The 17,310-nt window shown below is 37.8% G+C and overlaps 1 protein-coding gene across 1 annotated transcript; it reads left to right on the plus strand.

The window, feature by feature from the left end:
• Nucleotides 1-136: 136 nt before the first annotated feature.
• On the plus strand, nucleotides 137-7,177 carry Ktl (BTB/POZ domain-containing protein Ktl). The gene has a single exon (XM_072005030.1). It carries the CDS (start codon nucleotides 662-664, stop codon nucleotides 1,412-1,414), a length of 753 nt encoding a protein of 250 aa, XP_071861131.1. The 5' UTR covers nucleotides 137-661; the 3' UTR covers nucleotides 1,415-7,177.
• The last annotated feature ends 10,133 nt before the right edge of the window (nucleotides 7,178-17,310 follow it).

Here is a 17,310-nt window from a genome sequence, read left to right on the forward strand (position 1 = left end):
TTCATTAGGAGGATAAGACGCGGTGGATGGTCCGCGTGCGGTGATCGAATGACAAGGGGGTGGTGCGCGCGTTTCACTGTTCGAGGATCGGCGCGCGTTGTAGGTGCACCTTCTGCGCCAGCGTATCAAGCTTCGCAACACATACGAGTGGTGCGTCCTGCCGCGCGCGCCAAGTGCCTAGGAGAGGAAGCGCAGCGACGGAGCCGAGTTAAGCTTGACTTTCCTCGACCTATCGTAGGCGCAGTCTCTCATCGTCAGTCTTTCTCGTTCCCAGCTTCGGGGGAGCACGCTTTCGGAGTCAGATCTATCTTGGAGTGTGCCCACCTCGTCACAACCCTTAGCTGTCCTCGGTCACTGACCCGATATATCGGCCCGTTCTTGCTGTTCACGCTATCTCTCACGGTGCTGTGTGCAGTGTGGTCTCTCTCGAGAAGTGTTTGTTTTACGGGTTGCAGTCAGTATCGTTGCACAATCGAGAATAAACACAGAGATTCCGTGTGCATATACATCGTTTCTCTTTTTTCCTATTGGTCATTGCCATCTCGTTATACATCCCACCACCCGTTGCACTTCGTTGCTCTCACGCATACGCTCGCTGCTGACTCGAGTCGCACCGTGCGACTGTACCAGAGACGAGTCTATCAGAGAAGCGTCCAGAAGCATGGGGGATCAACAGCAAACGGATCAGCAACAGGAAGCCGTGCCAAGCGTGGTGGAGTTGAACGTAGGTGGTGTATTTTACACCACCGCTCTCGCCACCCTCACTCGAGAGAGCGATTCTTATCTGGCTACTCTGTTTTCGGGAAAAACGCTGATAGAAAAAGATGCCAAGGGAAAGTATTTCCTGGATCGTGATGGGGTCCTGTTCCGTTATGTCCTCGATTTCCTGCGCAATCAGGCATTAGTCCTGCCAGAAGGGTTTCGAGAGAAGGAAAGATTGAAACAGGAAGCGAATTTTTACGGTCTACCCGGCTTGGAACGTGCCATTCTGGAGAACAGTAGGTCTTCCGGTTCTCTGACCTCTTCTGGGAAGAAAGCATCCGGATACATAACCGTTGGTTATCGCGGAAGTTTCGCGTTCGGTCGCGAAGGTTTGGCGGATGTGAAGTTTCGGAAATTGTCGAGGATCCTTGTATGCGGCCGCGTGACTCTTTGCAGGGATGTATTTGGAGAAACTTTAAACGAGAGCCGTGATCCGGATCACGGTACCACGGATCGTTACACCTCCAGGTTCTTCCTGAAGCACAGCTCCATTGAGCAAGCTTTCGACATGCTTCAAGAGCAAGGTTTTAAGTTGGCCGGTAGCTGCGGTTCCGGTACAGCTGGCAGCAATTCGGAACAGCTCAAGCCTGGAGTGGATTCCGAGGAAAATCGTTGGAATCATTACAACGAGTTTGTCTTCATCCGCGAGTAAATAGCATACTTTGTTCTTCCTTGGTCAGAATTAGCTAAACGAGCGTGCTGTTGGGAATAGTCGGTGTGACGCGATCGACGAAGATCCAGTTCCAGCATCGAAGTGGAATTCTCCAATATTTTTTCGTCGACAAAAGCACAGAGCAGTCGGCTTCTTGAAGACTTTCCTTTTCGAACTGAGATAACAACTGGTAGGGTGAAGAGTAGATGAATCTTTTCGTCGTTATTCGACCGTTGTGCATGTACTATTCAAACACATCAAGCTATAGTAGAACGATAATGTCACGAATTCCTCTTTCAAATATTCTTCGCTTGTTTCTTCCACGAACAAATTTGGAAAGAATATTGATGAAAGAGATGCCGTAACGTTGTCAATGTTTGGATGAAATTCGTCTGCAAATGGTGTGGAGATCTTTGTCGAAATCATCAGACTTGTTTCTAATACGTGTTCTTTACCGTGGTGTTGAACGTCGGTCGAAGTACCTCGGAGGTGAAACAAAGCCGAATTCACTTTGCTTAATTCTGCGGTAATTAGTGGTAGTACAAAGACCAACGAGACTTGGAAGATGACAGAAAGAAAGAAGGAGAGAGAGTGAGAGAGAGGGGGGGGGGTAGACAGTAATATTGGATCATAAAATTTTTAGAAGTTTGTTTCAACATTTTACTTGTTGAGGAAGAATTTGAAAATTTTATTAACCTACGAAACAAAAAGCTTTCGTTATAACGAGAGATACGAACGATGTTGGACGATGAGGAAAATCAATATTTGATCGTCAGATCTGGAGAAAGTTTAGGCGAAGTTCCTTCATTCTTTTTTCTGTTTCTTTTTCAAGATTTAAATGTATTCACCACATATTTGCAGTTCATTCTTCACACTTAACTGTTTACTCGTTGAATACTATATTTATTATTCCAGTTTGAATCGAAAAAGTTTTACCTCGAAAAATATGATTCAAAGTTTGGTATTGATAATCAGAGACTCGTTGAAAATATTCTCCGCTTTTATATATCACCCGAGAAGAACCGTCGGAACGTTTCGAAGAACATAACGAGGTGCAACGAATTCGACGTGTTTCTCCCAATCTTTTCATCAATGCACACCAAGAGAAGGATCTCCAAAGGAAATCTTTAACGAGACCAAGTAGCGTAAACCGATCAATAACCCGACATTGAAATTATTCTAAAACGTTTATCGAAGCTGTCGAAGAATCTAGGATTCAAGGATTAACAGGGTGTAACACCCGACGATTCTCTTCTAAATGATACGATAACGAAATCATCTCTATCAATTCGTACTATTACCATCTCGACGAGCTGAAAGGAAACGGGGAAGGATGAATTCAAAATTTAGCTTCAAACAATGCTGGTCAACTGTTTGAGGTTAAACTTGATATTGGACAGTTTGCTTGTGTTGCACTGGATCGGACCTCGTGTGTACGTATTGTGTAACGTAAATTGTGTGTACTTACGTACAAGGCAACCACGTTGTTAAACACATGTCGAGCGATTTGAATAGCGTGTATATAGAACGCCTCTCTTAAATGATTCTTTGTTAGACTCTAATTAAAGATTATATGCGTCTTCGTTTTCGCGTGCATGAAATTGTGCAGTACAAGTGACACAGGAGTACACTCGCTTTCGACGTTGGTCGTGTTGCGTGTAGTATGCTCGGCGTATTTCTTACGACACGTTAGGTGGAAATAGTTGTAATTTTACTTAATGAAATGAGATACGTAGATATTTTCTGACCGTGCAAAAATTCGATCGATTTCTTCTCGTCTTGATTGGGAGATGCTCGATATTTTAAATGATTCGATTAATTCGCAGCGCGCACACTTGGGGATGATAAAGTTTTCGAACGGAACGAACCGGCTTTTGCGTATTTACCGGCGGGAAAACGAACGAAACGCAATTGCCGTCGGCGACAATGCGACGCGGCGGACAAAGGAGACTTGGATTTTTAGATAAGTTTTCCTTGCTCCTTTGTGGAAATGAGCTTTATTTAAAAGCTGACGATATTTTGTTAATACTTTGAAAGACACCTGTCTCTGTTAAACAAAACACGATTTAACCCTGTTTAAAGCCATAAAAGAATCGTTACTGATGTATGTGATTTCTTGTTTCAATTTTATACTAAAGATTTTCTTGGAGTGCATAGCTTAAAAGACATAATAAACATTATTATATATGAAATTATTTCACGAATGCCCAATGACTACATATTTAACATTACACTATCGTTTTGGCAAAATTAAGAAATAATGTGACAACAGTAGCAGGATTAGAAAGACTAAATAGATTCCTCGAATAAGAGAGTTGTTTCTCGAAATTCTTCCAGCTCCTCAGTGATCAAGTTTAAACATAATGGTTCCGCCCGAAAAAATTCAAATATTCAGATTCTGCGTGGATCCGTAAGAATTCTTTCGATCCGACTATTTCACGTATTTCTCTATTTTCTATTTCAAACTGAACGCGTCCAAGTCGAATTGATATGGTTTCCGCGCGACCGTTTTTCCCTTAGCGAGACAATCTTATCTTCAACTCACGCGAACGAAGATTCCTCTCTGCCGGCACACTAGTTTTTATTAGATTCGGAATAGAATTATTTATGACATCGTATCGCGTTTGCTTGAAATCTACTGATCGCGATCACGGATGCGAATATCGGCGGACATTCGCACAAACAACGCGAATAGATTTGCAAAATAGTAGTGCATAACGTAGAACGTAACGGTGCAGCGTGGTATTGCGAATTTGAATATCTCGCTGTCAAGTTAAACATCGTCAGTATAAAAGGAAAGAATATAGAAATCGATGAGAATCGTGTTTCAATTTATTATTAAACTGTAGATATTTCTGTACATTTATGGGAAATTTGAACGTGCAAAAATGTACAGAATGCATTAATATGCAAAAGTATCAAAAATATGCGAGATATTTGTTACCTATAACATTTAAATGGTGAAAGAAATATTGGTTGAAGTTCTATTTTTTTACTTGGAGTTTTAATTTATCATTAGGTTGTGGAGTTACGCATTTATGAATTTAATTCTGCAAAAATATCCAAAGTAAAGTGCTCGTTATAATATTTAAAGGATGAAACAAATCTCTATTTAAGTCCCATTTCTTTAATTTAATGTTCTCAATTTATGATTAAGCTACAGATTTATGTATTTATGAATTCAAGCATCCAAAAACATTCATAGTAGAATCTCTATTTAAGTCCCATTTCTTTAGTTGTATTCCTAATTTATCATTAGACTGTGAATTTGAGTATTTATGAATTGAAATATGTAAAAATATCCAAATCAAAATATTGGTTATAATATTTAAAGGGTAAGACAAATCTCTATTTGAATTGCATTTCTTTAGTTGTATTCGTGATTTCTCCTTAGACTGCGGATTTAAATTTAAAAACATACAAAAAGTTCGAAGTAAGATATATGTTATAATATTTAGAGGATAAGACAAATTTGCTTTCCGTTCTTTTTCTTTACTCGCTTTTATAAAACGTTTTAAGAATTTGTATAAACATCTATTTATAATAAATTACTCCATCGAAATGAAAGTATTTATTCCAACGGATTTCTATTTCCGCGGCGTGTTTGTAGCACCTTCAATCGTTCGATTTGTAAAGACATTCTTTTTTCTCGTCTTTCGTCGACTTTGTTCGGTGTTCTTGATACCACAAGTCCGGTTGCATGCATAAAACAGGGACGCGAGCCGGTTGGTTCCAGACGCGAGCATTTCATCCGGAACATTGAAATTCGGCAAGGGCAAAGTCGATATTTTGTGCTCTGACGATTGCACGGTTCATTGATAACATGGTCGACGTGTCAAAGGATACAAAGCCATGGATGATCGAGTTGAGAATTGCTAGAATTTGACAAACAACTGATGATGTAAAATGTAAAGCAAGCTTCGCTATATCGCGAAAGTGAAAATACGAAGCTTGCCACGCCACTCTGCTGCACGAATGTAAAATGTCAGTTGCACGCCGTAAAGCCACCGTGGATGTTTATGGTGATCGATGAAATGATACGCATGCATCGAACGTGGTTTTGGATATCATGGGGTTCGTCTTCCTAGGATCGCCTTTTGTATTTTAATTTCATTCGACGAGGAACGTTCGCGCCTTAGATAATATACATTCAGGTGCATCGAAGAAATCGAATGTGGCGTTGGATCGAGTAGAAACTATATTCAAAATTTAACATATCATTGTCGACTTTCTATCCGATTCATTATTAGAATTAGTGATAATAGGCATAGTAGTTTAATTAGAGATATCTTAGCGATACTTTTTTGGAATATTTTATTGTACAATTATTGCAATAAATTAACCCTTTCAGGACCGATTTTGGATCGTATAGAAATGTTTCTGTTTGTCAATTATTGATAATAGAAACATATATTTCCGATCTTTTTGTAAGAAAAATAGTGTACTAAAAGTAGGGCCGTTTTTCACTAAAAATGAACACATTTATCTTACGATAAAATTTTATAATACAATGTTGTTTGTACGCGACATCGAGTATGAAAGGGTTAATTATCATAATATTCTGTTCCTACTAGAAATCTGTAGAAGATTCACCTACATTTAAAGGAATGTATGATCAATACGTAGAATCTAAAAAAGTACGAAGTTGAACTCGAAATAGGTCAGTGGTCAGATACTACGCAGAGAATTCCACGAATCACGCAAATCCAATAGGCCACATTCCCAATTCTGATGTACCTGGCGTTTCGTGTCGAGATAGGTTTGAAACCTTCAGTTCTTAGAGTATCTCGTCGGTATCGGTTACTTTGGATATCTCGTTCGAACCGTTTCAATTCTAGAGATAGAAGTCGTTGTGATCGAGGAATGGACGATCGAGGATATCGTAGCATGATCTTCGAAACGATCAAAAAGTCCATGAGATAGGAGGGCCCTAATTCGTAGATTAGAAGCGGCGTACCGCGATTCCGTTCGCCGTGAAAGGAAACGAGCCTCGGACGAGCAAATCTAGAAACCGATCGAACGAATAATTGATTTAATAGTCTCCGCGGCAGGCACGATTCTTGGCGCATGTTTACTCGAGCGTCTCGTTCGAGGGTCTCTTTCCTTTCTGATCGAAATGAATTCAGCAAATAGAGAACGAGAATTGCATGCATCTTTGACGAACAAACGCGTTAAAACGCGAAAGCTGTCGACGGGCACGTGGCCAAAATCCCCCGAATCCTTCGACTGTGGTGAACTAAATCACATCATTCGCGTGAATTTTCTTTCGGAGGGACTCACCGGTCAAACTTTTTTCTCGCGAGATATTTCGAGTCGAGAATCTTCAATCACTACATCGTATTATATATGGAACGCGTAGATTTATGGCTTATCAAATAAAAACGGCGGTCTCGGGGGAATATTGGGAAGGTTAAAGGTTCCAAAATTGAAAAATGCCCTTATACATTTCCATCAAATCCCTCATTGATCTTCTCATTCCATCTTATCGACGTGTTTACGTGCGATGTATTAAAGAACTTTATACGTGGTTTTCAGATTTAACAGCGTAGAAGGTTAAATATTCGTGTTTTTTCCTTATTTCCGCCTATGTGTTCGCCTACGCGAGAATTCACTTTCACTGCGCGTTTGTTCGTCGAACATAGATGTGATCTTTTAAAGGTGTTAGGTAGCATGTAAGACGAATGCTACGTTGTGACGATACTGAATCATTGTACATGTATATACATAAATCGAGAGAGAAAAAATAAAAGAACAATACGATGACCGAGTAGAATTACTTTTCCTAGGGATTTTTCTCCCTTCCTTTCATTTGTTTTCCTTTTTTGTTTCTCGAGGATTTAATGTAAGCCGGGTTGTGGAATAAGGTGAATGATGATAACAGTGGGGTGTTTGTACTACTTCCATATATGTATACCACGAAGCAATTTGGTAGGGAATTATGGGGTAGGAATGAAGGATTGGGACTGTCGGTGATTTACTGGAATTTATTTTCATTTCAATGATTTTTTAACTTACCACCTTAATTTTCGTTTTGATTTACAAATCTTGCGTATCATTGGGATAATACCTCATGAAATTCAAGTTAAAATGTGAGCAATATATGATCTATTAATATAACAAATTAAATAAATGTGATAAATTTAAATTGAATAAATCTATACAATAATTCACTAAAGTACTTAAACATCGTAGAAAGCTTTTATGCGTATTATACAGCTTTTTGAAATTTCATTAATTTATGAGAGGTTGTTAGAACTGTTCAGCGAGTTTTGTGCGTCATTGTGTATATCTTCTTTAATGGAATTGAGATCATCTATCATTTGATAACAATCTTATGCAGATATGTAAATCGTGCGCAGATTCGTGTGCAAATCCACTAAAATATATAATTAATTATTTTTCGATCTAGTAAAATGTTATCCTGGCTACGATTAATCGAACTCTCGATTACAACAATATCGAACATCGTTTCTGTCATGTATTGTATTAACAAGAATTAAAAAAAGAGTCGCGTTCCAATTTCAGTAGTAACACACACTATTGAATTTTGTAATTACGTAATCGTCAAATGATCAGTATCTTCTCAGAAACATTATAATGAAATAATCTAACTAAATAACGATAAAGCTGATACTATTCAGTTTCTACTATCTTTAACGAAGATAATTTCAATGCAGGGAAAGGTAAAATTAATTTCTAAAAGGACGCAGTCTCCATTTAAAAGCTTCTATTATAATTGCAAATTCTTGAATCGTGAGAGCGCCTCCGGGTTTCGAGTGTATCTCAGAACTTTCTCCATGTTATCTGATTCCTCTATTATCCTAATCTTTTGTTATTAGCCTGTACATTAAATTACTAATACCTAAACTTTGCTTTGATAAATCATTCTGTCTCTGTTTGATAACTTTCATAACTGTTTATCACAATATTGAATATTTTTGAATATAAATATAATTTTATATACAAATTTTTAAATATGATTTTCGTTACTGAATTCAATAATCCACGAATTCTTAATTCCATGCCATAGTTGCACATATGAGATCACATATTGTAAATTATCTCTCAATTCAACGCAACGTATCTAGCGAATATTTTCGTGAATCGTTACGTAAGCTTCAAGTGTCTGGTTTCAATTTATCGAAATTAAGCCGAAATATGATGAAATATCATAAAAACAAGTTTGTATATCGACAATACGAGCGTTAAACGTACAAGCCAGTTTGAGCTTTTCTGGAATCGATACATTTTCCATCAATCGGTAGTTTTGCCACGAAGAGATACCCTGGGGTGATAGTTTGTCTTGGCAAGAACGGACACAACGGTGTTAATGGTGACACGTATCCTAACGTTCTTCAAGGGGTTGCGAGGGTGAAATACTTCGCGTGGCGAGGACGAGCTCGCTGTGAAAGAGGAGATTGCACGTTAACGAACATCACCTGAAGGTGTCGGATGTAAACTCGATTGGCACGTCTGAATGAAACGCGGCAGCCACGGATAGACTTTCTGAAACCGTTGCTCCGAACTACGGGAAAAGCAATCTGTTGCTTAGTTTCCATTCATGAGTCTTGTACCGGTGGTACAGGAATAAATATCATCGACATAAATGACACGGAAGCTAGGATCCTTTACAACGGTCATTAGCGTCGTATTGTATTTGCTCGAATCGACTCCGGAATATTTCCATTTTACAATCGAGCTCGTTGCAACTCGAGATTGCAACCAGTTGCGTTAAACAAAAGCAATTCATTCTGGCACGTGTGTTAAACTGGTTAATAAGGTTCGCGTTGTTCTTTACGGATGATTCGACAAATTGTTTTCTAGTTCATTCCTTTGTTTCTTTTCGCTCGGTTTTCTGTTTACTCGTAATCGAATAAAACCGTTTGATGAGTGAATAATGAATGTTGCCAGCGGATAAGTTAATTGTATGGAAGATCCACTTTGTGAAATTGAATTGATACAAATTAAATAAAAAATGGATAAAGGAATTGATTTTATATCGTAATTCGTTAAAATTTATACAGACTAGTTTGTTATAAAGAAAGGCAAATATTTAAGTTATGTATATTCGACGTATTCACAGAGAATTGTATACATAGGAGCAGGCATGCAATTCCCGGCGACTACGGATCCATAAAATTTATAGATGCAATATCTTCGATGCCTATAACAAACAAGGTTTTATATCGATATAGCATATAGCCCAAATTACCAATTTCGCGAAAAGTAGCATTACCGAACATTATACAAATAACATAGAAAATAAATAAATCGTTATAGAAGGGGTCTGAAGTTCCCTACAGGAGTTTGAACGATACGATCATCAAAGGTCCTGAAAATGTTATATAATCTGTATTTGCTGATGCATTGATTATGTGGCCGATTAATTTTTTACTAGCTGTCAATTAAGCAATATTTTATCAGGGATCTACATCGAGGACACACGACGAAAGACCTACCTTCGCAGCTGCACAAATCGTTGAATACTCGACCTCAGCTGGAAGTGAAATATTTGAAATTCCATTTCTGCGGGTATCCCCCGATTCATTACCTCGAATTTCCTTGGTCAACTCTATATTATCCTCCTGGCATCTCCAATGCCATCCTACGCTGTTTCTCCAGCTGTGCATCGATCGAACCCGATAATTATAACGGCGTGGTTACTCGCTGCGGTTCCAACAACGATTACACAAGTGAGAATTTCCATGTCGTCGATACAGCTGCACACCAAATAGACGTGGTTGCGTATAATCATATCGATGACCATCGTCCTTCAAGTTAGCGTACGTGCGTAAAATAACGCCAACGTATTTGAATCGGGTAATCAATTCAACAGCGTTAATTATTATCTCGCAACACGTGTTGTTCACATGTATATAGTTTTGATCGTTCATAAGTGGATTCGGGATATGGGCACATTCTCGTGCAAAGGTACATCATTTACATTCTCGATCACATTTCGCTCTGGATAGGAAATTACGAATATTAAAGCACACTGAAAAGTCTGTGGGAATTACATATTACAGTTACGAAAAAGTTCTTTTTATCGAAGTAATGAAATGATTATTAAAAACCTGCAAAAAAGCTTCGGGATCCACTAAATTTCCAACTTTAAAATACATGTGTTGCAAATTCACAAAAATTTATGGAAAATTCTAAGAAGGCAATGGACAAATATTACACTTGGTACTATAAATAAATTAATATGTGGGATGTCCAAAGATTGTAAACGTAATACAATACAATGATGTATACAAAGCATGATGTATGATAGAAGTGGACGTATAGATAAAATATTTGATATACACAGACAAATATGTAGAGATGAAAGAAAATTATAGTTACATAATATTTCATGCCTTCATGTAAAATATTTAATGGATTATCTATCTAATACACAAATATAAAATGTATAAAATTTAGTAAAACATAACTTCTTCATTCGTTATAATCAAACAAATGTACCCATACTTTTAAACGGGGCATATTTATCAATTTTTTGCTTTATTTAATTTAAAAGATCTGTGCTTTTGTCAACTTGAAAAACCCATCACGTCTCCCTTTACGTTTAATATTCAGTTAAGAGAAATAGGTGAATTTCTATCAGAATTTACTTTTTAATAAAAAATCAATCGAATACTTTTTAATATCAGTAGATAATAAAATCTTTGAAATCCTACGAATTCCTGTTAAATGAGTATCTTTATCTTAAAAACAGGGCTATGATTCAACAAGTTAAGCGTCATGATAGTCATCTTTGATGTATTACAGTCGAAAACGAATTAATGAAAAATCACCCTCGTTTTTCCTTGTTAATGCTTTACTTGCTCTACAAGTCCAGTATTCGCGAATAATATCGCAGAGAAATTGAATATTGAACAGTGTGAGTGGTCAGTGGTAAATTACTTTTACAATGATTACACTCCATGCCGATGCTTCGTTAACGGGCGAACTAAAAAATTACGAGTGATACTGCGTTTTCTCGTAGAAGGCTGGTAGCTTTATTTATTTATCGTTTTTGGTCAAAGAGAAATCGTCTCAGGTATTAACGTCGTTTGACACGTAAAAACAGGACAAAGGTGTTCGTTGGGAAACGAAGGTCGTAGGGAATGAAGCGTGCACGAATCTACAGAAAAGAACGGCGTACAGTGGTTGACGCGTATTGTTGCAGAGGTAATTGTGTTTCGGTTTGCTGGATCCGTCTGGTTCGATGGTTCGAATCAGACTGAATGTTCGTTCAGTTTGATCAATAAAAGTAGCGCGCAAGCGTCCTCGTTGGCTAGTACATGAAAGCCTGCGAGTCCTTGCCCCTGTATATATGTCTGATCAGGAATGGATAGACGATAAAGAAGAGGGTGGATCGCGAGGGATGATGTACAGTGATGATGTTCGAGGTAGAAGGGAAAAAGAGGACCGTGTGAATCTACCACGGAGTTTTTTTGCCACGACTATGTAAGAAAAGGTTGCTTAATTTCGTTAATATCACGTGATCAATTAGAGCGTACCTTTTAACTTTGACTCACTTTCTTTCGCTATTTCTTTGTTGTTTCCTCTTTTAGTTTATCTTTCTTCCTGGTCGACCCAATTGCACAGAAGAAATCGTTTGTTTTATCGCGGTGCGGACACTTCGTTTCTATATCCACTTCGTTTTCCCTTGTTTAGATTTGTCTAGTTAACAACTTTGTCACGACATTACACCTAGTAATATTGACCAGGTTTTTCATTAATTTCTGCAATGAATTCCGTCGTGGTTTTTGTTTTCCATCGGCGAGGAGATCGTTCTACACATTTTCATTTCTTTTAACGACGCGTAAGACGTTTCCTTTATTACTCGACATTCAAGTCGTGAAAATTCGAGAGAAAAATATTCGAGGCTTTTAAGTTTGCTTAGTGACCTTCTGGAACTTAATTTATCACTGAAAATACTTTTAAGTTCCGTCCATTTGTTACCTGTAGGGCTAACGCGAGAGTTTTTCCTCTTTTGTTTCTTCCTCTTCATCTCCATCTTTTTATCACAGTACATTAATGAAATTACTCGCTGCAGCGTGCTCGTCAGTCATGAAATTTGTAACAGAAGCTACATACCGTAGAATTTTAGAACTCGTCTATTTTACAGAGGATGCGATAAATTTCGTTTCAGTGTAATGGTATTTAGAACATCAAATCTTCCAGCAAGATTGCAATTCTGCTTGTCGCCGGTTGCCTTAGCGGATTTCAATTTTGCAACGTCCTATTTTTCGTTCATCTGACTCTTGTAAATATTTCATCGTTCCCAGCTGTATATTTCAAAATCATTAAAGCTGCACATCTAGAGCTGTTATCGCAGAAGAAAATACGAAGCCGATATGCCTTTGTAGTTATGTACAAAACAGATCATGAAAATTTTACGCACTTAAATAGTCGTGTATAACATAAACTGTTTAACAGTGAAAAAGGATATAAATTGATATTACACGGTGAATATAAATTAAAATATTGACCGTGGTTTTTAATCATCCTTCAATGAACTCTCGATAAAATTGGCTATCTCGACTACCGCGCAATAAAGTCATTCGAAGTAGATAACCCTTTAATCATTTTCGAGCAGGTTGGCCGAGATTAATTAATTCCTCGTTGGTCGATGCACGGTTAGAGTTAAATTACTCGTCGACAGAATTTATTTTAAGGAGTTATCACTGATTCGTAGCAGGGAAAAGGTGCGTGCTGCTACAATGGTTAGTAATTTATTTTATAGCGGTTACGTAACGGTTTCATAGTGGTTTGCACGATACGATCGGTCGGGAAAGGTTGTATCGTGATACAGGATAATGTCGACACAACGATGACCGGCTAACACAATGGAGTAACAAAATGCGCTCGATCCATCTTCGCGCTGCGCCGGCCACGAATAAAAATATATTTTTGGCGACGCGATTTAAACGCGTCGATCCCTTCGAATGCCGTGTTCGACCACTTGGCTCAATCTCATATTATTTACTCTTTCTCAATGTGTTGACTTTTTCTGTAATCCTGCACTCTGTTGACCCGGGATTGAAAGGAAAAGAGTGTCCTGTTCGATCACGTGCCACGTGGACCGGAGTTCCACGGGATTTTCTGACCCGGAAAAAGCCTTCAGCCTCGCGTGAATATCCAACTTTTATTAAAATTTCTCATCCCCCGTTATGCCATGGAAGTTACATGGCCGCTACGAATAATCTAGCACGGGACGTTTGTACAGATGAAAATTAGGGGATCTCGGCAAAGAAAATAATCAGCGACATTGCACAAGGATTTTCGTTCGTTGAAAGTTGAATAGAACTTCCTTTTCTGCTGCAGGCGTTTACTATGTATCATGTTTTTCTTTCGTTCGTGTTCTCCGCTCTCCAGGGAAGATTGATTCGTTAAGTTTCTGTTTAAAGGGGTAGATAAGTTTTGATATATTGGCTGTTTCTAGTTTGTTATTGAGAGTGCATAAATTGCCTTGATAAACAATGAGGCAGTTGTTAAAAACCATCTGCTTTTAAACTCTAGCTCGATCATGAGCGAGCTATATGCTCCAATGATATTAAATATCGAATTCATTAATACGAATGTAGTTCCTTTTATTAAGCTTTTGAAACGTCAAAAGAGATTTTATTTCAGCTGTGCAGCGGTGTACAATATGAATACATGAAAAGTTACATTTGTTACGTTTTACGTAAATACTTTTCTGACTTCTGCGATAAAACATGTTTCTTGATGTGCACGTTACAGGTTCTTAAGAAGTAAATAACACAAATCACTTTATAACGTTTGGCTTTTCAATCAGTACCAGGAATCACCAGTAAATGGTAATTGATCTGTCAAAGGGGAAAAGTAAATTTCGCAGAGATTCCCAATCTCTTTAACGTAATTTCTTTATATGTTTTTTACATTTCTATTTTACATTTCTATTATATTTCTATTTGTGTTAAAGACATAAATTGTATTAAAAATTAATTCTAATTGATTTGTCTTTACTTTAAATTTTGTAATAACGAAAGTTTCTGGTTAAGAGGCAACTCAGTTAACAGCATAACAACAATCGTTATCTTATCATGTAATCTACAGATTAGCACGTAGTAAATTGTAACCGGTCAAATCAAGCTCATAGCGTGCTGCAGTGCCCCGAATTTTGTATTGAATTAAATGAAGCGCGTTGAATCACTTTGATCAGAGGAAGTTACTGGATGCTTGGTTTACCTCTCGAAGCACGTGGTGGGCGTGCAAATGGGAGGATCCTCTAAATGAATAATAAACGTAGTATGTTCTATCGTCCAACACAAATCTTCGTGACGAGGCCATTTAGCGTAAAAACGTTTCCAGTGTAGCTAAAGATCGAGCAAAGTGCTTGGGTAGAATGAGCAAGCCTCGTGACTTCGTTTGATCGATTTTCACACCGTTATCCCATTTAAATGTCCTTCGACGTTTCGCTTAAAATTCTGAGCCCTTTTTATCCATTTGCGCGTAGAACCGGTCCTTGAACTACATTTAATGGCATAGAGAAAGCCTCGCTATTTATTCGCACTTTTACAACCCTACGATTCGATCTTTCGTCTAATGACTCACGCAAGGATGATTTTTGCACAAAAATAAAGTTCGTCTCCTTAACGAGTTTTTCAGCAGTACGATTTAATCACGTTCTTTAAGTCATACTTAATGGTCGCTAGTAATTAATGGTAAGATTTCGAACAAAAGTGAAAGAAGTTTTCCTTAATGAACGGTTTACGTTTTCTATTTTCATCGAAGTAAACGTAGGAAAAAGTAAGATTAAATGAGTCGATCAAGGTAAATGCAAATCGACGAAAGCACAAGTAATTTTCGAAGTAATTTCGCAAGTAAATTGCAATTCCTATGTTTAGCATACTAAAGTACGAGCATTTCTTTTGCACGATTTTCATAGCCTTAATGTCATACCCTTTCAGCGCTAGAAAGCATTCTCCGGTGCTTCCTGTGAGATTAATTCAAAACGAAAAATCGAGCGTGTGGACAAAATAGATTTTTAATTTCTCTGTTGTATGTTACTAAGCTCTGCGTGTATTTCCAGCGGTATCTCTATACCATGCAAAGTGTAAACTACTTTCTTCGTTTTCATAGCATGCTCTAGTGCCTTCGGGGATATGAATAAAGAAGCGTCCGAGCGAAATTGACGCGAAATACATTCTTGACTCGAATAGAGTTCCTTATTATCATGCTTTACGCGACATCAGGAAAATGTATATTCCCAGCGTAAACTACATTTTCTCTTTTTTTTATGACTTTTTCCAGTATCCTCGGGGAATATAAATACAGGATGTGCATATGAAATTAACACGCTACGAGTTCCTTATTACTATTCCAAACGCAGGTATTCCCACCCTTAAACCTTTAGAAGTGCGATACCAAAGGTTGAAGTTCTATTTGCATTAATACAATATTAACACGTTCACTGCGTGCGATTCAGATCCGAGTTAGCATGTACTTCTGGTTATGTGTATAGTACCGATTTGAATGTGGGACGTGGACTAAAAATCAGGAAATTATGGAGAAAGATTTCATAATAATTCATGTTGAATATATTCGTCGCTTTGGTCGATTTTTAGTAACATTATTTAAATTTGATAAAATCGTATGAATAATGATTTAATAATTAGGACCATCATTTATTAGCTTTTTACAGGGCCAGTAAATTATAGATTTCAAGTATCTATTAAGAGACGTGACAACAATATATTTTATTATCAAAACGATGCATATTATCAAAATTTAATTTTCTTAAAATCATCTGTCAATATTTCATATTTATACACACTGCCGAACATTTGCTTCAAGTTACTGCTCATTATAGTTCAATGATGCATTGCATGGCATGATTAGTCCTGGCTATCTACATTGCGGCTTCCGTTTAATTATTTGGATGTCAGTTAACGTGGCGTGACCCAGGAATAAGCTTTCTCAGCATCGAGGTTGCATCGTTGCACGGTATATTTTAGCCAGACAATCAAGAAAATTAATTCATTTGCCTTGGTGGTGAAGCAGTGGGCATGGAGACGAGCACTGGCTTCTTTCTCGTCGACTCACCACCGGGCAAATACTTTAAATAAACGACTCGCAGTTGTTGCATAAAGTTAATCTCATGGTGAATGTCACCCTATATTTAACGACGCGGAGATCGATAAAAAAAAGGGTCAAGAGGCATCTTTTTTTAACCAAGTTTAATCGTGAATGAAATAGCCTTTGTTTTACGTTTTATGTTAAGTAGGCATCATTGTTTCTATTTTTATACCGTTGAGGTTTTGAAAAAATGACATTCATCCTACATGAAATCTCCATAAGAATAGGTATCGTATTTCAAGTGACTTACTGAATATCCCGAGATCAGTGAATATTCTTCCTAGGTTTTCTCAAGGAAGCTAGACGAAATTTTCTCCGTTATTTTCTTCGCCGACTACGACCAAGTCCTAAAAACAGTAGTTCCCTTTAAAACGAACAGGAAAGTGTCGTCGCCATCGTTGACAAGACGATACTTTTATCCTTCTCAACGCGTCTCTGTGTTCGTCGACTTTAAACGGACGTTACAAAACCATGTGTTAAGCTCGCGAGAGAGTTGCACAGCAGAATCCTTGAAATGTATGTGTATGTAGAGGACTGACTAACCTTGCGTTATTTGTGTCCTCGTTGTTGGCCTCTGTTGTTCGTTGCACATGAAAAAAATGAAAAAATGAGAGAGAAGAGAATGAGAAAGGGAGAGAGAAAGAGAGAGACAGATAGACAGATGGAGAGAGGTAGGAGGAAAAAGAGGAAAAAGAGAAAGCGAAAACAAGGTAATACACGTTCACTCGGGGATGGTTTTATACATATCTATACCAGTGTCGATGATTTACGATTTTTATGCGCATCCTATTCTGCCTATTGCATGA

This window comes from Bombus fervidus, chromosome 6, assembly GCF_041682495.2.
Source record: "Bombus fervidus isolate BK054 chromosome 6, iyBomFerv1, whole genome shotgun sequence".
In the NCBI taxonomy this organism is placed as follows: Eukaryota; Metazoa; Arthropoda; class Insecta; order Hymenoptera; family Apidae; genus Bombus; species Bombus fervidus.